General features: G+C 45.7%; 1 protein-coding gene across 1 annotated transcript in view; it reads right to left on the bottom strand.

Annotated features, from left to right (window-relative positions):
• The window catches only part of FER1L6 (fer-1 like family member 6), a 121989-nt gene that overhangs the window by 40177 nt on the left and 56264 nt on the right, over positions 1–25548 (bottom strand). Inside the window, exons 19-26 of the mRNA XM_003408179.3 lie at positions 25376–25500; positions 21854–21988; positions 17928–18077; positions 8119–8229; positions 7690–7851; positions 5866–6046; positions 2671–2897; positions 659–781 (exon numbers count right to left, since the gene is read on the bottom strand). Coding sequence (XP_003408227.2) covers positions 659–781; positions 2671–2897; positions 5866–6046; positions 7690–7851; positions 8119–8229; positions 17928–18077; positions 21854–21988; positions 25376–25500 — 1214 coding nt within the window. The remainder of the gene's footprint in view (positions 1–658; positions 782–2670; positions 2898–5865; positions 6047–7689; positions 7852–8118; positions 8230–17927; positions 18078–21853; positions 21989–25375; positions 25501–25548) is intronic.

Below are 25548 nucleotides of genomic sequence, written 5' to 3'. Positions count from 1 at the left end.
TAAGGAATCAGAAGAGTTTCTATGATAAATTAAATATAATTACTCTAATTTTCCTTTCCTTTTTCACTCAGAGATGAAAAGTCTTGCCAAATTCATTCACTGAGCTTTAGCCTGAACAACCAAGGCCACTCCCCACTGATTCTCCAGTTTTAAAGCTCAATTCCTTTCTTTTTCTTGTACATGAGGCCCTGCCTTGTCAGCCTGTCAGGCATCCTATTTTTCTAAGGCCAAGGCCTCTGTCTTTCCGTATGAACTTGGAATCCTGCTGGAGGCCCGGGGCTATCTTCAGGTGTACCTGAGGCCCCAATACTGATATCCACCTGCCCTGACGGCCTGTTTCTCCTTCTGGGACCTCCCTGAGTCAGACTGGTGGAAGATCCTCCAGGTGCCCTGCTGGACTGAAATTCCTTCTAGCCTTTACAACAAAATCTGTGTCCTTGTCTAGCCAGAGGGTGGGGACTTTAAAATTCGAGGTCCATGGTCCTGCCAGGCTTTTTGACCCTCTGCAATGAACAGGCCCACAGCTGACTAGGGCCTCTGGAGAAGGGAATTTAACAATGATGGTGGAGACAGGTAGGGTATATGAGATTTGGGGAGGTAGAGGGTGCTGTGTTTTTTTTATTGAGGCTCTTGGCTGTCAAAGCCAGGGGCACTATACCTTCTGTGCTTTCTTCAGGGAGGCATAATACTTAGACCACCAATCAATAACATTTTCAGCAGACTCATCGGCTATGGTCCTCTTCTTTCTTTTAGTGGACCTCCGGGAAGGTTTCCTAGCATCCTGGCAAGAGAAAAGGGATGCGTTATTGGCTAAGGCCTCATGGAGCTATATGCTGGTGGACAGTTGGTTTGCTGGGGAAGGGAATATGTAGGAGCCCGCTGAAGCAGATGGAGGTATCTGTGGGTTTTGTGCCATCAGTTCTCTGTCATTTCAGTAAATCAATGTTTAACAATCCATTCATTCATTCAACAAACTTTTATTGAGCAGGTGTCAGATATTGTGCTTTACACTGAGGACACTAGGGAAATTAGACACAATCCCCATATTTGAGGAGCTTACAATTTAGTAGAGAAGACAGGCATGCAAGAGATAAGCACCCAGTTGTATAACACTGTGGCACAGCAGAAAGGGCAGTAGCTTCAGACAGAGCTGGGTTATAAATCATAGCACAATTTTAACTATAAACAATATAACTTCTGTGATTCTCAGTTTCCTCAACTAGTGGACAAGAATACCTGCCTGCTTCATTGCTATGAGGATTGAGTGATATAACGTAGGCAAATCCTGTTAGCACTGTTTTCAATTTTAACAGGTACAAATAAATGGCACCTATAATATACATGGCAGCCCTGGTGGCACAGTGGCTAAGTGTTTGGCTGCTAACCAAAAGGTTGGCAGTTTGAATCTACCAGCTGCTCCTTGGAAACCCTATGGGGCAGTTTTACTCTGTCCTATAGGGTCACTGTGAGTTAGAATGGACTCAATGGCAATGGGTTAGGTTATAGTATACATGATGGGATGGGGTAGTAGGAGGCAGCAATACATGTAGGGCAGAAAGGAGGCATTTTTAAGAGAAGACAGGCTACCTAGACAAGATTCATCATGTGCCCACCGTCCGTTCTCTCTCTGGGACATCTCCGAGTCCCTACTATATGCCAGGCACTGAGCTGAGTGCAAGGGTGCAAAAGTGTCAACATGTCATCCCTGACCTGCTGCGTTCATGGTTTTGTGGGGTCAATAAACACCTAAACTGAGAATTCCAAAATAAAGTGGCAGGTGCAATGCTGGTGGGATGGAGAGAACCTGGCAAGGGGTCACAGAGGGTCACGTTGAGCACAGATGAGATGGGAACAGCCTGAGCAAGTATCATTACTTTATCTTCCTCTGCTTTTTATTTCAAGGAGCTCTGGTAGTGCAGCAGTTAAGTGCTCGGCCGCTAAAGAGAGCATCTCTGCAGGAGAAAGATGTAGCAGTCTGCTTCTGTAAAGGTTACAGCTTTGGAACCCTATGGGGCAACTCTACCCTGTCCTGTAGGGTCACTGTGAATAGGAAGCAACTTGATGGCAACGGGTTTTTTTTGTTTTTTGTTTTGACTTTTTATTTCAGCCTTTAGCAATTCTTCAGGACTTTCTTAAAGCTTCCTCCTCCTTTAATTTAATTAATTCACTAGGATTCTGTATTCAAATTTATGATGCAGACGCCTTAATCATATCCATGGTTATGCTTTTTTGTGTGCTTGTCTATCTCCCCTTCCAGAGTCTCCGCTGAGGGCAAGGAGTCTTACTCCTCTTCAGAATCTAGAAGACACAACCTTTTGGTCCTCCATGACCTTGCACAAAGTAGGTTTTAAATATTTGTGGAAAACCCCAGATGAAGAAACCATTGTCTTTCCAAGCTAAAAAATTCAGAAGAGTTTCTGTTTAATTAAATATTGTCCTCACGTTCGACTAACACTTTAATTTCACATACATTGATGTATCTGATCTTAACAACAGTGCTGTGAAGTGGGTATTATTATCCCCATTTTACAGATGAGGAAACTGATACTCAGAAGTGTGAAGTTGCTTGCCTAAGGTCACACAGCCAGTAGGTGGGAAGATTAGTGTCTAGAACATCCAGTGCAAACACTAATGAGCCTTGTAAATACGATGAGGGAATTGCATTCTGACCTTAGCTTTTCCATCTTTGGGTGGCTTTGGGGCTGCAGACTTGAGTTCGGGCTCCAGCATTGGGGATGAGTCAGGGATGTCAACGAGGCTGGCCTGCTGAACCTGGGCAGAATCAGGCACCACGGTGGGAGGCGGCTCAATATCCACATAGATGTGATCTGTCGGGGGCTCCTGGGAGGAGTTGAGAGGCTGGAGGGGCTCAGTGGCTGTTAGTGAAACTGAAACATCTGAAATGATAGCAATCAGGTCAGGCAACCAGGGCTGCAGTGTAGGGTGGTCATCTAAGGACCCAGTACAGAGAATCACACAGATCTGAGTGCAAATCTGGAAAGTTCCTAACATCTCCAAAACTCACTATCCTTATTTAGAAAATGACAGTGAGAATACCCAGCTCGCTGGGGAATTAAATGAGATCATGATGTAATGTGTAAAAGGTGATCAATAAATGGTTGTACTTGTTATTTATCCCTCAGAAAAATTTTAATCAACCATGGCCATCAGGACCATGTAAATCAAGGTTTAGGGCACAGGTCCTCTATGTCAATTGCCTTCCCACAGTGGGTTTAACTCAGGGAGCCCTGGAGGCTCCGGAGGTTTGTGAACTCCCCATATGGAGGCAGAACTCTGAGCATGAGTCCATGTGCTTGGCAGGGATTTCATGAGATTCTTAACCAGGCTACTGATCCAATAAAAAAGTCATAACATTGCCCTTTCCTGCCAAGAGTCCTCTCCACTCGATTTTGTGCTATGGAATTCAGGAGGTACAAACATTCCCAATCTGGGGCCACCCTGGCTGCCGTGGCCTCCAGAGTTTCTCTCCCCCAATTGCTGACATCTCAATAGTGAATTCAACCCAACACACACTTACAGGCTTCTATTCTGTGCTGGGCACAGAGATGGAGAGACCAATGGACAGAGTAGAAAGCTCAGAATAGGCCAAGATGTACAGCACCATGATTTATGAGAAAAATGGTAGTTCAAACCAATGGAGAAAGTAATGACTGGTTAGTAGACTTTTGGGAGAAGCAATGATATGAAAAAAAAAAAATGCAGCCAGATCCCTACCTTCAACCATATGCAAATGCAGATGGATTAAAGATCTAAATGTGAAACGTAAAACTATAAAGCTAATGGAAGAAAATATAACATCATGTCTTTGTGGGGGGTGAAAAGGCTTTCTTAAACAAGACCCCCAAAAGTATGAACCATGGAGTTTAAAACACGGATAGATTTAATCCCATCAAAATTGAGGATTTCTGCTCAAAGATGGGGGAACCACAAACAAGGTTAGCTGTTATCAGACTAGAAGAATACATGAGCAGTAGCTACAATCTACATGGTGATAACATTGGGAATATGCAAGGAACTCATGAATAAAAAAGAAAATCAAGAAAACACATAAAACATAGGCAAAGGATATAAACAGGCAAATCACAGAAGGGAAAATTAAGACTGGCAGCAAATGTGAAGAGTTGAGAAAACTTACTAGCAATTGAGAAATCCAAGCTGATTTAAAAAGAAGATGCTACTTTATGCCCACCAGAATGACAAAACCCAAAAATCAAACCAAAACAAAACCCCAGAAAGTTGGATTCCAGGAGGTGCTGTTGAAGAAGAGGAAGGCAGGGCTGTGGATGCATTGCTGGTAGGAGTGTAGACCGGTGCAGACTGGGGCAGGTTGGGGCAGACTGGTGGAGACTGGTGCAGACTCGTGCAGACTGATGTAGACTGGTGTAGGCTGGGGCAGACTAGTACAGATTGAGGTAGACTGGTGTAGACTGGGGCAGACTGGTGCAGACTGGAGTAGACTGGGACAGACTGGTGTAGACTGGGGAAGACTGGTACAGACTGATGTAGACTGGGACAGACTGGTGCAGACTGGTACAGACTGTGGCAGACTGGTACAGACTGTGACAGACTGGTACAGACTGTGGCAGACTGGTGTAGACTGGGACAGATTGGGGCAGACCGGTGTAGACTGTGGCAGACTGGTATAGACTGGGACAGACTGGTGTAGACTAGGACAGAATGGTGTAGACTGGGGCAGACTGGTGCAGACAGGTGTAGACTGGGGCAGACTGATGCAGACTGGTACAGACTGGGGCAGACTGTTATAGACTGGTGCAGGCTGGTGTAGCCATTGCTGTCAAGTCAATTCCAATTCATAGTGACCCTATAGGACAGAGTAGAACTGCCCCACAGGGTTTCCAAGCCTGTACATCTTCTTCACAGAAGCAGACTGCCACATCTTTCTCCTGTGTTGTGACTGATAGGTTCCAACCACTGACTTTTTGGTTAGCAGCTGAGTGCCTAATCACTGTACCGTGCAGACTGGTGTAAGCGGATAAAGCCATCTGGAGCACCCTCTAGCAATACTTAATACAGATTCCCTGTGACCCAGCAGTTTCACCCTTGGGTGTATATTCCAGAGAAATTCCCACACAGGATGCTCCTTCAGTGAACACACACAAGGATATTCGTCACAGTATTGTTTGTGGAAGCGGGGAACTGGAGGCAGCCTAGGGCCAGAAACTAGGGGAAAGGGACAATGAAGAGCAGACACAGCAGGTAGTGGTAACGAGCTAACGTACACACAGCAATATGGATAACGTACACATGTTCACGACGTAAGCGTTGAAGGAAAAAGAGTAAGAAACTAAATGAAAATTAGAGCACCACACCATTTACGTAAATTAAAGACACACCCACTCATTTCATAAGGATTGTCGGTGTGGTGCCCACTGCAGGGAGGGGACCGAGAGTGGAGATGAGGAAGAAGGCATGGGGGGAAGGTGAATTTAATGAGAAGACGCCTTGAACAGACCAACGATGATTGTACGGCAGAAACTAAGAAATGACATTAACTCAGCTCTGCACCTGAGATCCAAAGTGAGCCCAAGGGGAATACCATCAGGCACAAAGCAAAGTAACAAGGCAGCGGAGAGCTTAAGACAGATTCAAGAACGGCTTCCTGGAGGTGTTGATCCTGATGTGAGTCTTAAGGTAAGAGTCTGGCAGCTAAAGCAGGCAGAAGGAATCGCAGGAGCAAATTCTTCCGAAGGATCACTGTCGCGGAAGGGAGGGGTGGGGGGGAGGGGGGACATGCATCTCCTTTGTGCCAGGTCCCGTAGCAGGCACTGTGTGGGCATCGCTGCTTTACAGTCTGCAGCCCAGAGTATAGGAGGCGCATCCTACCTTGCTGAACTTGGGCTCCGTTCACCTGTGAGATGAGGGCAGGGGGCTCCCTGGAGTTGCACAAAAACTGCTTTAAGCAATTGATGGTGTAGGTGCCCACCAGGGTGCTCCTCCCGAAAGCCCTCCAGTCCACCACACAGATGCTCAGTGGTGGATGAAGAAGCTCATTCTCAGGCAGCTCCTGGGGGGAGAGGGCAGCTCTCAGCGAGGTTGTGGGGAGGAAGTGTGGGCCCTGCCTGAGGTGGGCCTGGTTGCTGAGGCCCTGCTGCTCTGTCCGTGGGACAGGACCAGTGTCGGCCAGCACCCACCCTTCCTCAGTCCCTGCTTGCCATTCTATCCCTCCGGGCCACACTTGCAGGTTGTCTACGTTGTCTTCTGGGCCCGGAGAGGAGCTACATAAAATAGGATGGAGTCCCTGGGTGGCACAAACAGTTAAGCGCTTGACAAATAGCCAAGAGGTTGGCAGTTCAAAGCCACCCAGAGGTGCTTCAGAAGAAAAGCCTGGTTATCTCCTTCGGAAAGGTTGAAGCCTTGAAAAGCCGATGGAGCCGTTCTATTGTGCACACGTGGGGCCGCCATGAGTCGGAATCAACTCGATGGCAACTAACAACAACATCAGGGATGTCTCACTAACAATTCATCCCAGGTTGAAGTTTCAAAAACCACACACTCCATATTCTGTATGGCTGTAGTTTTTAATCTTCTTATCTCTTCATTATTTACTAGCCAAGATCTCTTACCTCCAACAGAAGTTTAACCAGCCCAACATGTAAAACAGACATAAGTTAAAGCCAAAATGAAGCTGGGGGTCGGCCAGGCCTTGCCCACTTGTCTCCCTTATGGCCCCTGAGGGTCAATGAAAGCTGATATGAAAGGTTTGCAAACAGTGTGCACGTTCTTTCATTCTAGTCTTTGTTAATTTAGAATCATGTGTCCATTGGAGCTTACTGGGTTGGGAGAAAGCAAACTTCTTCCACATAGTTTGTTTCAAACTAGAGCACAGAAAGTACCGCAAAGGAATGTTGAAATGTTGAAATCAACAAAAAGCGCGGGTGTCAAAAAACATCACTTTAGAAGCATAAGCTCACCTGTAAACTACTGACATGCTTAGTACAAATAATTTTTTTTTTTTAATCTATCCATTAAAATAAGCCTTGTTAGGGTATCTTCTGGCCAGTGGTTCTTTAACGTCAGCGTGTATCAGAATCACTGGAGGACTTGTTCAAACAGAGACTCCTGGCCTCACACCCAACAGTTTCAGTAGGATTGGCACGTTATTGTTGTATGCTATTGAGTCTATTCTGACTCACAGGGACCCTATAGGACAGGGTAGAACTGCCCCATAGAGTTTCCTAGGCTGTAATCTTTACAGAAGCCGATCACCAGATGTTTTCTCCCACAGAGCAGCTACTGGGTTTGAATCACTGACCTTTGGGTGAGCAGCCAAGTGCTTAACCATTGTGCCATCAGGGCTCTTTAAAACTGGCATAGGGTCTGAGAATTTGCATTTCTAACAAGTTCCCAGGCGATGCTGTTGCTGAGACCACCCTTTGGAACCACTCACTGGTCGAGGCAATACTTTGTCAACTTGCTTTGATTTACTATATGATCTGCCCTTGAAATCTTTAAAAAACAAACCAAACAAGAACAAGCAAAAATCTATCTTATCCCATTCTGAATTCTGACTTTTCACTAAATTAGACTGCTCTTTCTTGCAGACATCTGAAACTCATGCACATCTCCCCACACCAAGTTTCTGAAAGAGTAGGCCCGAGCTGGGGAAGGAGAATGTCAAGAGCAGGCGGGAGAGGGTGAGGCTCGCACCACTTCGAAAGCGTCTGCCTGGACGCTGAAGTTGGGGTTGTTCTTGTAGCTCTGGATCACGCAGGACTTGACTCCTCGCCCCCCACACTCGATGAGAACCTGAGGCCGATCAACTGACAGGAGCTGCACCTTCTTCATTTCTCGGACTCCCCAGAAGAGAACCTGAGGAAGGACCAGCAGAGGCATCACCCAAAGGCCTGAGGAGAGCCAGCATGTATGCCCTGGCCTTGGGGTGGAAGTCAGACATCTTCCCTGGAGACTGCATGAGTTCTCCCAGGAAAGAGTTGGGCAGCTCTGTCTGGTCAAGAACGAGCTGGGTGGTGTTTAGTGCTAGGTGTCCTGCCCATCCCTTGATGCCCCTCATACAATGCAGGCAGGCCTACTGCCCTTTAATCCTAAAGAACAACTCGATTCTTCCCTGACGCGTACCTCCACTCTGTATTTACTCAGCACAGGCCGAATGTTGGCAGGAACCGGGTAGATCTGGGCGACGTCTGGTGGGTCAACAGGAGGGAGCCCTTGTAGCCCGGATGGAGGGACCTACCACACAAACAAGTGCTGCTCAGAAGGATGGAGAGAGGAAGCAATGAAGACTGTTAACAGAGTCTGTCAATTGCCTTACCGGTAAGATGTTCACTGTTTTGCTAAGAACAGTAACATTTGCAGCCAGGAATGCAACAAGGACCAGGCGTTTTACCACATTCAGTTATTCATTAATGGATAAATGCATTCATCTGCACGGATAGTCAACATTTATGGAACATTTATGCACCAAGAGGTTAATACGACATGGCTTTTGGTGAGCTCACAGTACAGAGAGGAGAGAAAAAGATGTGGATAAACCCTCAAAACGTGCTAAGATTACATAGGAACTACAGCAGTGGGATGGGGAAAGAGCTCTCGTTGATACTGAACCTTTGAGCCTTAACTGTTCTCCTACTTCCAGCTTGTCAAGATCCCCCGAAAAGCCATAATGCCGACTACAAAAGAGGTTCGTATTTAACCACAGCAGAGACGACATCTTAATCAGTGAAACTGAAAATGAAGTCTTTTAAAGGCAGAAGTCTAAGACGAAAGAGTATCATTTCTTGTGCATTTTGGATTAATGAAACTGCAGGAGGGCAATCATGGTGCTTAACTGAAATCTCACACAAAGGATTCCATTCTACTAAGAAAAGGATCTTTCTCACTGTGTATGTCAGCCCTCACTGCCTTCAGGACCTGGCTCTAGAGAGCTGTCTTTCAAGACGCCATCTTGGATTTGGCCCTGGACACCGTGGCTAGTCCCCTGCCCAAAGGTCCTGTGAGTGCAGTGCACCCTCTGTAGAGGCTTAGCAAAGAGGCCAGTGGATGAGTCAGGAAACCGGGCTCCACTGTGCGACTCTGCACAAAAACCAGACTTTGAGCCTTCAGCCTCAGATACTGCACCAAAACATCGAACCCACTACTGCTGAGTCGATTCCTACTCCTGGTGACCCCATGCGTTACAGAGTAGAACTGCTCCCTACCCCAACACCCTGCTAATTCAGAACTGAAGCTACTTCCGAAGTCTGTCTCTCAGCGAAAGATTAGACAGGCCTATAAAACAAACAATAACACATATAAGGAATGGTCTTCTTAGTTCAGTCAAGTATATGAGATCAAAAGGCAAGATGAGAGGGCAGAATGGGACAGGAAAACTGGACAAATGGACTCGGGGGATCCAGGGTAGAAAGGAGGAGAGTGCTAAAACATTTCAGGGATTGCAACCAATGTCACAAAATAATCTGTGTATAAATTTTTGAATAAGAAACTAATTTCCACTGTAGATTTTCATCTCACATAGAATAAAATAAAAAAATAAGAGCTGCTCCATAGTGTTTTCTTGGCTGTAACCTTTACAGAAGCAGGTCACCAGGACCTTCTTCTATGGCACTGTTGTGTGGGTCCGAACCACCAACCTTTCACTTAGTAGTTGAGTGCAAACTGTGCCACCCAGGGGTCTTGATATTGGACAAGTTAACCCCTAAAGTCCCTCAGGAGTAGGATGTTCTATTTAACATTGCTTTGGAGCAGACCATTCTCCTCACTGGGGTTGTTTGTTTGAACAATTTGCAGAAAGACTCGGCCAAGAGGAAGGCTTTGTTTACTTCATTTTCATTCTGGAAGCCCCTCAAGCAACGCTCCAGATACAGTGGGCTCTTGCTAAACGTTTACCGACTGACTGACACATTAGCTCCATATGCTAGAAAAAGCCTATTGCTCATCGAAAGCCGCAAAGCACAAACATCACCCCTTCTCTCTCACAGACGTAGTCGGCAATGGCGGATGAGGTTAAGCTAATGATAGGAAAGCTCAGGAAAAGGAAAAGAGCAGACACTGCAAACGCCAGCAGGCTCGAGATAATGAAGCTGCAGAAGGATCCGGACCAGATAAAGGAGCTGAGATGTGAGGAGGGCGCAGGCCCAACACTGCCTGAAGCAGAGTCGAGCAATTCAGCCTGTAAACCCTGCCTCACCGAGCAAGCGAATTCCTCCTCTGGCTCCGAAAGTAAAGCCACAAACAGCTGCGATGTGGCACAGGAGAGGCCGCCTCTGGGTGTGCTTTTTAAAAAGCACCATATGTTTCCTCATCCTACGGCTGCCTGAGTGTCGGCCTGGGAAACGCCCCGAAGAGCCTTTGCTGCATAAGTGCCTGAAAGGTGCCCTGAAGAGTCCGGTGCAGCCCTTGACAGGTCCTGCAGCAGAGCGGAGACCGGACAACCATGCTCCCAGCCGAGATTAAGCCTTTTTCACAGTGGAATGGGACAACTCCTGGCCTATAAAACTACATGGTGCGCAACTATCCAGCACATACCCGTTGTGGCCCAGTTGATTCTGACTCATAGCGACCCTACGGGACAGAGCAGACTTGCTCCATAGGGTTTCCAAGGCTGTAATCTTTATGGAAGCAGACCGCCACATCTTTTTCCTGTGGAGCAGCTGGTGGGTTTGAACCACCAAACTTTCAGTTAGCAACTGAGTGCTTAGCCACTGTGCCACCAGGGCTCCTTTACTCAGCACACACACCAGGAGAAAATAAGGGATAGTTATGAAGGTAAGAATTAGGGATGGGCAGGATACCAAAAACTAAGCCCACTGCTGTCGAGTTGATTCCAACCCTATAGGGCAGAGTAGAACTGCCCCCAGAGGGTTTCCAAGGCTGTAAAACTTTAGAGGAGGACCAGAGCACCACATCTTTTCCCCACGGAGCAGATGATGGGTTCAAACCGACAACCTTTCGTTAGCAGCTGAGCACTTTAACCAATGTGCCACTAGGGCTCCTCTAGTATTACCAGTGGAGACAAAATAACAGGGCCTCAATGGAGGCTCAGCTGCAGGGCCAGGACGAGGCTGAGGTAAGTGAGGCAGCTAGTGTGCAAAATGTAATTAAGGGGGCACTCAGATTGGGGTCAAGCATATTCCAGTCCTGCCCAGCTAGAAAATCACTAACTCTCAGAGGCCTTCTGTTATGGATTGAATTGTGCCCCCACCCCAATGTGTACTGTAAATCCCAGCCTCTATTTCTGTTATAGCAGCACTAAGAAACTCTAACATCTTTCTCCTTTCTCTGCCCCCCTCAAGCCATCATCCATACTTCATCCATTCAGCTTATTGGTTAGGGACCGGGCCTGGGCTCCATCACTTACTAGCTCTGTGGACTTGTAAAAGTTAGCCCCATCTCTGAGTCTCGGTTCCACCATTTATTTGTAAAATGAAGGTAATGATACCCATCTTGTGGGGTTGTTGTGAGGAAATGTTGGGACCAGGCATGCAAAGCACTTGGCACACTTCATGGAACACAGTAAGTTCCCTAGGAGTAAGGATGAACTGGAAATGGGCTGACTCTTGCAAAGATTAAAGCCCAACATCAAATCATCTCAAGCTCCAGGTGGATTCCGATGATCGAAGTTGCCAGTGCCCTCCGTGCCTTCTTACAAGCAAATGAAACCCTGGTGGCGTGGTGCTTAAGGGTTTGGCTACTAACCAGAAGTCCAGCAGTTGGAATCCACCAGGCACTTCTTGGTGACCCTATGGGGCAGTTCTGCTCTGTCCTATAGGGTTGCTATGAGTTGGAATCAACTCAATGGCAACAGGTTTTTTTGTTTTTTGGGTTTTTTTTTGAGAAAAAATGTTAGCCTAGCCTCGAATTTTCTCTACATTTTTTTATATACTACATCTAGCATGCAATAAAATATAATCAGGCATTGCATGAAGATAAGACAATGTGATTAAAAAAAAGAGAGAGGGAGAGAAACAACAAACCAAAGAAACAGGTCCATTGGGAATTCTGAGAGACCATGTGATCCTTTACCTCTGATCTCATCTCCTGCTCTCTCCCCCTCGTTTACTCACTCCAGCCACACTGGCCTCATTGCTGCACCACGGAAGAACCAAACCAAAACCCACTGCTGTCAAGTCGATTCCAACTCACAATGACTCTACAGGACAGAATAGAACTGCCCCATAGAGTTGCCAAGGCTGTAGATCTTTACATAAGCAGACTGTCACATCTTACTCCCACGAAGCAGCTTGTGGGTTCAAACAGCTAAACTTTTAGTTAGCAGCTGAGCACTTTAACCATTGTGCCACCAGGGCTCCTCCCATAAAGATTACAGTCAAGAAAACTCTATGAAGCAGTTCTATTCTGTAACATGTAGGGTCGCCAGGCGTCAGAATCGACTCAATGGCAACGAGCTGGTGTTCCAAGAAACAGACAGGGCAATGTTCATGTAGGTAAGTAACTGGGAGCCATTGATGATTTCTGAAGAGGAGAATTGTAGGGTCCAACATGTGTTCTGGAAGATCACTCTGGCTGAAATGTGAAGGATGAAGTGAACAGTAAAGGGATAGGAGGCTAGTGGACCAGCAAAGAGGCCAATGTAACCTTCAGATGAGAAACAAAGAGCCCATGGGAATGGGGGAGATGGGAACCTTCCAAGAAACAATCAACAGGAAGGGCTGGCTGTGGATATAGATGCAAGGTGAAGAACTGAGACTGATCCTAAGTTTTCAAGCTATGTAGGGCTATGAACTAGGATTGAAAGGACAGGTGAGGAGCTAGCTTGGGTAGAGGAGGGAAATGTAGATAATGAATTCAGTCAGGGACATAGAAGAACTGAGGTCCTAAATCCTCCTTCTGAGATAGGGAAGCATTTCAGTGATGGAGTCTGGAGGAAGTCATTCACAGATAAAAACTGAAAGCAGCTGGTGATAAATGAAGGCATTTTCAGCCATGTCTTCTCAGCATGACATGCTAAGGCAGTCACGCTGATGAGCAAATTATTTCTTGAAGAAGTAACCAAATGAGAAGAAGCGCTAACGAAACCCTAATGAATTGTATCTCTTAGACCACTTACCCCCAACAATGCTTCCTCTATTAAGTCAGCTGTCAGGAAGCGCAGGGTCTCTCGTTGGTACAGCTCAGCCTCTCCGGGAAGGAGGACAGGAAGTGGGACCATGGAACCAAGAGAGCTGAACTCTCAGAGAACCTGTAGCCACCAACCCACCAGCCCCTTACTGACAAATGAGGCGGCTGAGGCCCAGGGTACCTAAGGCTTTTGGTTTCTACCTGCCATCAAGTTGGCCTCTGACTCATGTCCACCCCACGCACAACAGAATAAAAGGTTTCCCAGTGCTGCACCATCCTGTGATTGTACACAGGGTGCATTGTGATTCACAGGGTTTTTCCTGGCCTTTCTTCCTAGTCCTTCTTAGTCTGGAAGCTTCCCTGGAACCTGTTCAGCATCGTAGCAACGTGCAAGCCTCTACTGAGGGACTTTGGGTAGTGGCTGTGTCCGAGGTGCATTGGCCAGGAATAGAACCCAGGCTTCCTGCATGGAAAGTGAGAATTCTGCCATTGAACCACCCTTTCCTCTAAGGCAATGTGTGGACACTAAGCTCAGTGTAGACAAAAGAGCAGCTTTCTCACATGTTGGACTAGATCAAGTTTTCCCAAGTTAGCGTTTCTTCTACCAGCTTTAACCACTGTACTATTGCCCAGTAATTTTTTTTTTAAGATACAGTTTGTTTTTAAAAAGGAAGTTTTATGTTGCTAATGAGTTGGAATCAACTTGACAGCAACGAGTTTGGTTTTAGTTTTTTAAGTAAAACATGTACCACTTTCCACAAACGGAAAGTAACCCAAAAAAGAAAAGCAGCGAAAGCAAAACAATGTTATTCATAGCTAACTAGCTGTTGATCTTTTCTGGAGACACTGAGCCTGAAGGCTGTGCTCTTTCTTAAAAAAGGAGGTTGCAATGAAGAGAGATGCTGTAGACAGCTAAGCATAAACTTACTCCTAGACTTTCTCCTAGAAGTAATTAAAACTTCCTCTGTATTGATTCAATGTTATTTAAAGCTCTACCTCAGTTTGACCTAAAATCACTCATTTACAGCCTAAAATCCCCTGGACTATCACTTTTACTTAAGACTGGACTAGATGATTTTGAAGGTTATTTCTAGCCTGGAAAATCCATATTTCTATGTGACACAGAACTGTCTGGACAGAGCTGGTTCTATTAGAATTTGTCTTGGTTTATCATACTTTTAAAAATAAAAATTTATACTCTCCAGATTTGCTGGAGCCTAACAACTGAAAAATCAGAACTGCCCCAAACACTTAAGGAATTAATCTGCTCATACATAACTAACAGACCTTGGGTTTACTGGCCCCTGTGACCCACAACGTGTTCTATGCCTAAAGTAACAATTTCTCAGGTAATCCCTTCGTTTGCTGATAAGAGCCCATAAGCTCACCAACTGCCAGCATTTATGTGTTAGGTGGACGTCCTTTATTTCCACAAATGTTAAACGTTAACTATATCTTTAATGTCCCTGTTCTTGCTATAGAAACCCTTGACTCTTTTTCCCGTTGCTGGAGCTCCTTTCCACTTTCGGTGTGGATCTGCTGGTTCATGAATCGTTGTGTGAGCAAATAAAATCACCAAAATTTTATTACAAGCTGAATATTCCTTTTAACACATTGGGCTCTTAAAGTCTCAGGTTTTTAAAGGCATAGATTTTTCTGGTCCTAGCCTCCAGCCAGTGCTCGGGTCCCTGCTTCACCATCCCTCTACATGTTCAACCAACTTAAGTTCCACCACAGAGTCTGCTGTCTTTCCAGGGCAACCATTCCGGATTTTAGAAGTTCTACCTTAGGTGGGACTAAGACCAGACACGACCAAACCCTTTGATAAGATGGGCTACGAACTCATCATGGCCGTCATGTGCAGATCCCAGTCTGCAGACACTGGCAGAATTTGATGTGAATACAGTGAGTGTGTCTGACTCCAAAGCTCTTCCCTTTATCATTAAGCTCTCCAGGCTCTCCAGCTATGATAGTGATCGGTAGCCCTGGATTCTGGGCTCTGGACTGCCATATCAAGCATGTCATTACCTTTCTATTGGCCTCAATTTCTTCACCTAAAATAAATAGGTGGGCCTAGACATAAAATAAATAGGTGGGCCTAGAGTTTCCTTGGAAACTCTGTGGGGCAGTTCTACTCTGTCCTATAGGTTCTCTACGAGTCGGAATCGACTCAATGGCACTGGGTTTTTTTTTTTTTTGGGTAGACATCTTGCTTTAACATTCTCTAGCACAATAATAATAATAATAAAATAAGCAGTACTTGTTGAGTATTTATCCCATGCTAGTCACTGTTAGGTAGAGTTACCATCACCCGCACTTTACAGATGAGACAAAGAAATTAAGTAACTTGCCCTAGGTTGCACGGCTAATACAGTGGGTCCTCGTTATTCACGATTCCGTATTTGCGAATACAGCTACTCATTCAAATTTACTTGCAGCCCTAAAATCAATACTTGGGGCACTTTCCTGGTCATTCACAGAAATGCTATAAGGGCAAATAGGAATTAAAAGTAAAAAAGAAAAAAGAGAGAGAGCCTTAATTCTCCCTGTTGAAAAAAGGGGAAGAAACTTCTCTCCCTTCCCTTTTCTTAGCGCATCAACATTAGAAAGCTTATAATTACAAGTTCTTTCTCTGCTTCTCAGAAATATATGTAAATCTTATAAAAGGCTAAATAAGCTTCTTGCCAATTTTACAACCCAGGAATGTTTCCTCAAGAACTTGGGAGCCATGTCTTTGGAACGTAATCAATCAAGGAAGAATGTGTCCCTGTGTCCCAGTTTCCTTGGAGGGAAGGAGCCTAACTTCAGCTGGCCCTTGGCTCTAAGTTGCAAACCTACCTCCAGTAATAAAGCTAGAAGAAATTAACTTCTTTCTCTGGATAAAGGTCATCAGCGCACACATGGCTCTCCCAATTACCAGGTAGTTTAGGGTGAACCACATATGACAGGTGGTGCCATGAAGTCCTCTAACTTAAGGAACCTGTAGGAATGAGTTGCATCTCCTTGGCTATATAAAAGGATAAAATTCTTTTCTGTCTTTGCAATTTGCTAGCGGTTTGCTTGTAACGTGCATGAAGTCCCGTTTAATGCTTAAAAAATGCTTAGCCAGTGATAAAACAGTTTTCTTTCTCCTCTGCTTTTGTGGAGGGTGCGTCTGGGTTGGCAGGAGGTTTGGTATTTAATTACGTTTCTGCAATAACGAGCAGTGTGGCGAAATATCTGAGTTGCCCAATGCACATGTTCCCAGCTGAGGTTGAAAAAGGCAACACTCTGCCTTCTCATTTCAGCTCTCAGAGTGTAAACAAGTGTTCTTTTCGTGGTCTATTTGGTGTCACATTTTTTGCATTTTTGTGCTCTTTGTTGGTGGTTTTGCTGTTTGAAATGGCCCCCAAGTATAGCGCTGAAGTACTGCCTGGCAATTGGGCTGCAATGTGCCTTATGGAGAAAATCCGTGGGTTAGACAAGCTTCGTTCACACATGAGTTATACTGCTGTTGGCCATGGATTCAATATTAGTGAATCAACAACATGTATTAAATAAGGTGTCTTGAAACAAAAACATACACAAAACAAGGCTATGTGTTGGGATCGGTTGATGAAAATGTGAGCGCAGAGAGGCTGACAGGAACCTCACCTGGTGTCTCCCCCTGGAGCAATGGTTCAGTGCTCACTATTTCATTGTTATCGTGACCTTATAGAAGGTAACTTCTGCAAATAACAAGAATCAGCTGAGATCCGTACTCATGAGTTCCAACACTAGCACCTTCTAATTTCTCTACCAAGTGAGATAGTTTAAAAATTGGGACTTCTGAGAACTGGGCATACCTATAGAGGGATGGTTCTGCCCCAAAGGTCAAGTGGCACCTGCCCTCCTGACACATGAGTGAATGGATGGTCAGGGAGAGGCACCTCTCCCTGGCAGACAGATATAGACCCACCTGGTCACTTCTTTTCCAGGCTCTCTCCATGTCCCATTTGGTCCTCTATTGGATAGCCAGACTTGAAGGTCTCAGATTTCCTTCCCAAGTATCCTGCCTCCTGCTTTCTGAAAAAGCCTTCCAGACATTGTGTTCATAAATTCCCCTTGGTCATAGAGGGGAGGACTAAGAGCATTTTGTCTTTGGGAAACTGTGAGACAGTGGAAGTAGTTGCCATTGAGTCCATTCTGACTCATGGTGACCCCAGGCGTGACAGAGTAGAACTGTGCTCCATAGGATTTGTAGTGGCTGACTTTTCAGAAGTAGGTAATCAGGGCTTTCTTCGAAGGAGCCTCTGGGTGGACTCAAACCTCCAACCTTTCAGCTGGCAGCTAAGCACATTAACCATTTGCACCACCCAGGGACTCTGTGGAAGGAGTAGAGGGCTTTAGAGACCTAAGTTTAACTCCCAACTCATGCATCACCTAGCTGCATGCTGAGGTATAACGGTCAATCCCATTAACCCTCAGGTTATTCTCTGTAAAATGGGAATGATAATACCTGCCTCAGCAGGACTGTGGAAGAGGCAGCTAACATGACTCTGCCCCCAGATGTTTGCTCCCTGCCTCTTTCGTGTCCTCTCATCCTGTAGGGAGCTCAAGGACATGCACATTTGGCTACTCAGACATCATTGGCCAAATCCACAGGGCTTTTCATCCTGGGACTCTGACTTACAGCCCACGGCTCTGTGAAGAGCACACATCACCTGAGTTGAGCACCTCCCAAGTCCCCAGAAGAAGACGCTTCCAGACCTAGGATACCAGGGAGGGGCCAGGTGCAGCGCTCATTGAAGATGCACTTCCAGAGAGGCCATATCGCTTACCAAATAGACTGGACTGCCATCAAGTGTAGATGCCACTTCCGGTTCACTTACCTGCAGAAGCTCAAATACTGCAAGGAGATCCCCTCCGGAGAGGTTCCCACAAAAGATGGGGTGATAGCTCAGCTGGGGTGGCTCATAGTCCTGGTCAGCCAGCTTTACAACAGGAGTGGCCACCGTGGCACCCAAGTATTCTGGCTTCCCCTAAGGCAGAAAAGAAATGAATTTTTGTCTCCTGATGGTTACTACCTGATTCTGACCCCTACGAGTGCAACTTTGCAAATAATCTTCTCAACCACGCCAGCATCAGAGCCTCCCTCTTGCCTACCGTCTCATTCTCTTCCTCTGATAACCTCTTATTGCCCCTTTCCATGGGCTTGGGGAGCAGTGGAATCCTTCAGGCTCCCAGGGAAAACTCTAAGAGGGTCATCCTAGAAGCTTCCCGGCCTAAGGTTATCTTAGAGGGTGTTATGCTTTAAATCATATCCCCTCAAAACATGTGTTGGAATCCTAATTTCTATGCCTGCAGGTATAATCTGAATTTAATGTAATATAATCACTTTCTATGATGCAATCTATCTAATGTAATCAATCGATCAATCAATCAGTTGAGAGCATCCCAGTGTAGGTAGATCCTAAACCTAATCACTTCTGAGTAATACAAAGAGCAGCACTGACACAGAGACACATGCAGACACAGGGGAAAGAGAGACACTATCTGATGGTGAGGGAGGCAGATGAATCCACAAGCCCAGGAATTGCAAGGATTGCTGGTTACTAGAAGCTAAAATACACAAGGAAGGACCTCTTCCTAAAGCCACACCCTGAATTTGGACTTCAAGCCTCCTGAACTGTGAGAAAATAAGTTTCTGTTCTTTAAAACTACCCACTTGTGTTATTTGTGTTACAGCAGCACTAGGTAACTAAGACAGGGGTATCTCTTTCCTCAACATATTGAGCTCAGTGGAATAAAGTTAAAATGACATCCAGGGTAGACTCGAAGGAGAAATAACAGGGCACCAAACATTCCAAAGGACCTCCAGGGCAAGCCATCATTGTGGCTGGGAACATGAGCTTTCAAGTCCAAGAAAACTGAGTCTGAGTCCCCAAATCTACTTTCTAGCTCCATGGCCTTGGGCAAGCTGCTCAACATTTTGAATCTCACACTTAAGAGGGGAATAAAAATAATATCTGTCCTATAGGGCTGTGAGAATTAAATATAATCATGTCTGAGTTTTGCACTACGGCTGATATACAGTAAGTGCTCAATACATGACAAGATGATGACGAGATGATGGTGGTGATAACAGTGATGCTGCAGGTGAGTATCTTTAAGTGAAGGGGCTGTTTAGCTCAATTTTTATTGGGTAGAAAAAGATAATATGAAAATATCTTTGTATATGTATATAAATCCATACATATACACATATACCTAAGTTTCTTTACAAATTGTTTGAGGTGCCACCACCTGCCTCTTCCCCAGGCCTGATGCCAGGAACCTGGGTCCACATTCCCCAGGAGCAGTGTGAGGCTGGGACAATCACTCTACTTTGCTATTCATCTCATGGACTGTTGGGATATGAGCTCCGTGCAGGCAGAGTTGCCTACTTTATTCACTGCCATGGCCCCTGGCAAACAGCAGGCACTCCTACATTTATTGGTGAAAACTGTTAGATAAGGGACCGCCACAGCCCCCGGGCAGTGCCCCCATCCTGTTCTGGCTGAGGTTGGGTTTTCGAAATCTCACCACATCATTTCCTTTGGACTCATGAACCACCAGCGTCTCTGGATGGTATAAATGGTTAACATGCTGGACTGTTAACTGAAAGGCTAGCAGTCTGAGTCCACCCAGAGGTGCTTTGGAAGAAAAACCTGGTCATCTATTTCTAAATGATCAGTGGTTGAAAACCCTACAGCGCGCAGTTCTACTCTGACACAGGTGGGGTCAACAATGAGTCAGAGTCGACTCAGTGGCAACCGGTTTTCATGGACTAGCACTCGCGTTCTCAGCTATAGAGGGCGGCTTGGTTGGGTGGAAATGGGGCTTTAGTTCAGTCACTCTTGAAAACAAAGCTCATATCCACTAGAGGGGTCAGATCTGTTGTGGGTATAGACAGAGTTAGGGCAGCTGGACGTAAAATGACTGATCTGCCTAACAATTAGCTTGTTCACAATCCCAACTCACGATTAAAAAAAGTCAAATTAGCTCTGGACACAAAAGAGTAAACAAACCCAAGCAACTAATTTGCCAAATATAAACTAATTTCCTACAGAACCAGCAGGCCGTAATGGAAGAATGTTCTAGACTGGAAGCATGGTCTGGCAGAGTCAGATTCTAACAACCTGATCATCACCATAACGGTGTGGTTCCAGTGTAGCTGCAGCCAACAGGTGTGAACAGGACCTTTTGCATGTCTCTGTATGTTTTCCCTTTAAATTCGAGAAGGTAGCTTGGTTTTTCTGTGAAGGGTTTAGCTTGGGGTGGGGCCCAAGAAGGCCATTACTGAGTGGAGATCTAGATGGGGGTCTGGAAAGCAAAGAGGCAACAAAGAGGAGTCCATCCAGAAGTGGGTTGGCTTAGCAGAGGCTAAGATGCTTGATTACAATTACTGGTTTTCAAGTAACAAATACTTAGGATTAGAGGCATGTTGTTAGGAGTAAAATTGAAATGGCCTTATTTTCTGGCCTTATCTACGGAAAATCTATACTACATGCAGAGCAATAGAAATCAGACTCCATAAGTACGTACATCTAGCCCCAATTTACAGCCCAGAGAGCGGGAGTGACATGGAGAGCCAGGGTGTCTGCCTTATAAGGAGACGCAGCTATTCCAGCCACATCCACACACACAGGAAAGAGTGTGCACAAGAAACCCGGTTCAAGTCCTAGCTCTGCCTCTAGCTAGCTGTGACTTTGAACAAGGCACTTGACCTCTCTGGGTCTCTGTTCCATCTTGCAGGAAGCAAGGGGTGGGCTTTATGTCTCTAAGGTCTCTGCTCACCTACGATTCTTGCATCCTAATTCCCTCCTGACCTTGGGAAGAGGCCTGGGCTGCCAGGAAAGCTTCTTGGGAAGTTGTTGTACTGAATATATTCGTGCTTCTGCACCTTCTAAAGAGGTAGAGATATCAAATAAAATAAACTAACAGTGGCTGTTCCTTTTAGTCTTTTTTAATCAAAGAAAGAATATTTGTCTATGTGATTATATTAAAAAAAAAAAAAATCCTCCAGTAAGCTATTGAATCTACCCAAGGTTTCAGATATTTTGTAGAGGAAGAGCTTGGTTCCCTCATAACAGGAAAGGGGTAGAGATTAATGTATCGGTGCAGAACTTGGAAGCAACAACCAAGAAAAAGACCTGGTTATAAAGGCCGAGTCACTAACAACACCTATCTGTATCCTTCCAGCTAGGCAAGATCAGTAGAAACCTCCTGCTTCCAAAGGGCATGGACCATTTTATGAAACAGCAATAGATCATGAAACTAGCTGGGGGAGGGGGAGTTTGCCATCAAGTCAATTCCGACTCATGGCGACCCCTGGTGTGTCGAAGCAGAACTGAGCTCCAGAGGGTTTTCAGTGACTGATGTTTTGGAAGTAGAGCATCAGGCCTTTCTTCCAAAGTGCCTCTGGGTCGATTCAAACTTCCAACCTTTCCATTAGCAGACAGACACATTAACTGTTTGCACCAGCTAGGGATTCCAGGTTGCTTTATATAAGTATCGTATCCCTGAAGAAGTGTGTGCTGACTCAAGTTCTGTAAATCAGATCCTGTTTTAATTGCAATTTAAAGAAAAATCTAATCTCGGCTTTAGTAAAACAAATGACCATTACTAAGTTTCCTGGTTCTGGACTTCATCGTTTCCTAGGCCAGATTTGCCCCCAGGTACATCCAGCATTGTGACTAGTCACAGGCCAGGTAAGTCAGTCAGTTCAATGTGGTGTTCTTAATGTGGTACAGTGAGCACTGCCCGGGACCCTCACCACTGCATCGCTGTCATAGAGCTCCACCACCACTAAGGGTGGGGAGTCCACCAGCTCCTTCTGATCTCCGTGCAGCACCAGGTCATTGAACAGCAGCATCTGGTTCCAGGTGGGGGAGAGGGTCTGGGAAATGACCTGGAAGGTGAGACCAAGAGCAAAGCAAAAGATCATTCAATTGGTTGTAGGGGGCTCCCGGGTGTTTCCAACATTGAATCATGAAGGGCAAATAGAACACATCATCGTCATCATCCCTCATTCATTCAAGCAACAACATACACTGAGCCACTACCATGTGCCAGATGCTAAGGGATACAAAGATTTCCTCTCCGCAAGGAGCTTATGTTCTTAATAAGTTTCATGAACAAACCCCTACAATGTTTAGCAGCCTACCTACATGCACAATTTCTACTCAAGCCTCACAATAGTGCTGTGATGATAATATTAACCCGTTGCCATCAAGTGCATTCCAACTCCTAGTGACCCCATAGGACAGAATAGAACTGCCCCATTGCATTCCCAAGGCTGTAATCGTTACAGAAGCAGACTCCCACAACTTCCTCCCTTGGGGCGGCTGATGGGTTTGAACCACCAACCTTTCAGTTAGCAGCCAAGTGCTTAACCACTGCTCTACCAGGGCTCCCTTTGGGTACATTTGGGCTTTCGTCCTCTCTTCTGTTTAATTGGGTGTTTGCAGCCGTGCCAGTTTCACAGAGCCAAAGGCAGAGGTGGTTTGCAGGGTGGGAGGACTCCGTGGCTGAGCAGAAGCTGCCATTTTAGGATGTGAGGCCAGTCTTGGAGAGAGGAAGATCAGCCCTGCATGTGCCAATCACATTTCCCTCTCTCCCTGGCAGTGTTAGCAAATGGAAACTTTCACAGGTCAACGTACCACAAAGGCTTCTGGGTCCTCAGGAAACTTCCACAGCACCTCCCACCTGTACTTTGACCTATCATTCTTCACTTCAGGAGGCATCAGAGCAAGCCTGGGCTGGACCAATTCCCCAAACTCCAAAGCCTGACTAAAGCTGCCATCATCTCAGAGGAGTTTTACATCAAGTTTCATATCAACTTGCAGCATTAAATCATAATATTTTTATTGCTTTTCCTTATGTGAGTCATAAAAATACTGTGCACTTTCACATTGTCCTTTCCTTCTTGCTTTAGAGTATTGTAAGTCTTGGAAACAATGAAGTGTATTTATCATCCCTTATTCATTCAACTCTCTCAACCTAACATTTCAGAGAAAATCTCTAAGTTTCCTGCCAGGGGGAGAATGACACCAACAGACCTAAATACAGAAGTTATGGAGTGCAGTGCAAAGTTGCCCCATGTCAGTGACTGACGTCACAAAAAAAACGTATATTTTATGATGTTTTTAAAAACAGAAATGTGATCTCTTTAGCAACATGCACCTGACAGATGTGATTACAAAGCAGTTTTGTGATCCTCCTAGGATCTTTCCTGTGGAATTATTTCGATGGCTTCCTTGACACTCTTGGCTGTAAGATGCCACTTAATAAGTTTCCAGAGGCCAGCATTCATCCATCCACCCATCCATCCACCCATCCATCCACCTATCCATCCACCCATCCACCCAACCACCCATCCATTCATCCATCCATCCATTCATCCATCCATCCATTCACTCATTCATTAACGTATTTATAATTCACATTCACATATTTATTCAAGACCTACAATGTGCTAAGCACAGTATTAGACACTGACCCAGCATCCCAAGCATAGAAGGTACTCAGCAAATATTTGCATGAATGAATGAGTGGGTGTTGATCTGTCCTCAGAGTTAGTCTCATGAGTAGAAGGACCACCTTTGAGAAATGTTGAAGGCTCATCCAACCAAATATATATTCTCCCACTTCTCTGCCAAGTGCCAGTGGTTCACCTCATTTCTTAAGGACTCCTTTAAGGAGTTGTGCACTGTAGCTGGGTTAAATGACATTATTTGGGAGGTTATGAGAACACTTAGCTAATGCCTTAAGAGGGAGTGAGACAACATGGACAGAGCACGGCTTTAGAGGTGGATACCACTGAAGTGGAACCAGGGGAAGATTAACCAGTAAGCATGGTGCGCACCCACTTCCACTGAACAAGGTACGCACAGGCTTAATTGTATTCACTTGCTAATCTGTGATGAGCAATTTCACATGTGTTTCACCACATCTTTGATGTGGTGGGGGACAGGTGAAATTGTGCACCACAGGTTTGTGGGAAGGCACAATTGGGCCCGTGTGTACCGTGCTTATTGGGTAATTTGGCCTTGAGTAGAACCCAGGTTTTATCACCTACTGTATGTTCAATTCAGACAGGTGATTTAATCTTTCCCAAACTTTGTTTCCCTCACTTAAATGCACGTAGCACCAACCTTGTAGAGTTGCTATGATGGTTGTCTTAGGTAAAGTGTACTAAGTGCCTGGCACATAGTAGATGCTCAATATGTGCTTGTTGCCCCTCCCACTCCACCCTACCTACAGTCTCTTATAAATGAGTAAACATTTACTGGTTTACTGGTACACTGGGATAATCCCTTCTAACGAGACACCACAGCCATTCTCAGGACTAAGTATCAATCTGATTGGCATCTCCAGTTCCCACTTCCCACCCTCTAAGATCCCTCTCCTCCTCCTCTAGTGCTTCCTCTTAGCCCCTTTGTCCCTCTTCCCTTCTACCCCTAAAGCCTTTCTCTTTAGGAACTTTCTCCTTTTCCCTTTATCCTTCTAAGTCTCACGTGCTCAGTGACCTCTGGAATAACTGGATTCCCCTTTTTGAAATATCTTGAACCGTTAAGTCACTTTATAAAGGACTAATTTGTAGGACCAGGCTTCTCAGAGAATCCTCAGAGAACAGAGTAAATCCCGAGAGAACACAACTGAAAGAGAAAAATATCACATGGGACTTTTGCTGATTGGAGACCCTTTCACATTTCAGCACCAGGTGCCTAGGAAAGGGAGAAAGCACAGAGGAAACGTAGGCCGTCCGACCCAGCTCCTTTAATCCCTGACAACTATACAAAGTAGTACTTTCCAGAAGAGGGGAACATTGAAGCACAGAGGTGGTAAAAGTGCTCAAAGTCCACCAGCTCGTAAGTGCAAAGTTACCATAGAAAAGTCTAGGGCTTTCTAACTTTCCTCCCCACCCAGAGCCCTCAATGATGATTGGGCCGTGAGCCTCATGAGTGTAATCTCTGTGTGTTTTCTCGTTTGTTCATTCCCTGCTGTACTTGGCATTGTGCCTGGCACTTCAGCTGGGGCTCAGCAGTGCCAGTTCCTTTCGTTCCTCTTCACCCCTCTTTTCCTCCCAACCTTCCTTGGCCTCGGGCTCTTGTTCCCTTTGCCACTGGGTAATGGATCCCAGGGAACAATAAACCTTCCCACCTTAGTCATTCCTTGCACACCTCCAGGACCCGAGATACAGGTACTGGTCTCCTGCCCCCGTATGTTCTCCCCTGGCTCTGCTGTGGATCCATGCACGTGGCGGGAGGAAGGCAGGCTGGGCTGCCCTCCTTACCTTTGTTGTCTGGCAGTGGGAAAGGAAGGTGACTTTGGCAAAGGGGTCGGACAGTCCATTGCTGTCAGCCGCGATGAGGCCCCGGGCCTGGTACATGTGAGCTCTCAGCTGAAAGACATGGCGGGCTGTGGACAAATAATGAAAAGGGGCGGCATTACTAGACTTTTCATGGT

The sequence above is a fragment of the Loxodonta africana genome, chromosome 14, assembly GCF_030014295.1.
Source record: "Loxodonta africana isolate mLoxAfr1 chromosome 14, mLoxAfr1.hap2, whole genome shotgun sequence".
Taxonomy (NCBI): domain Eukaryota; kingdom Metazoa; phylum Chordata; class Mammalia; order Proboscidea; family Elephantidae; genus Loxodonta; species Loxodonta africana.
Note: the sequence above shows the minus strand (reverse complement) of the source record. Positions and strands in the feature narration are given on the sequence as shown.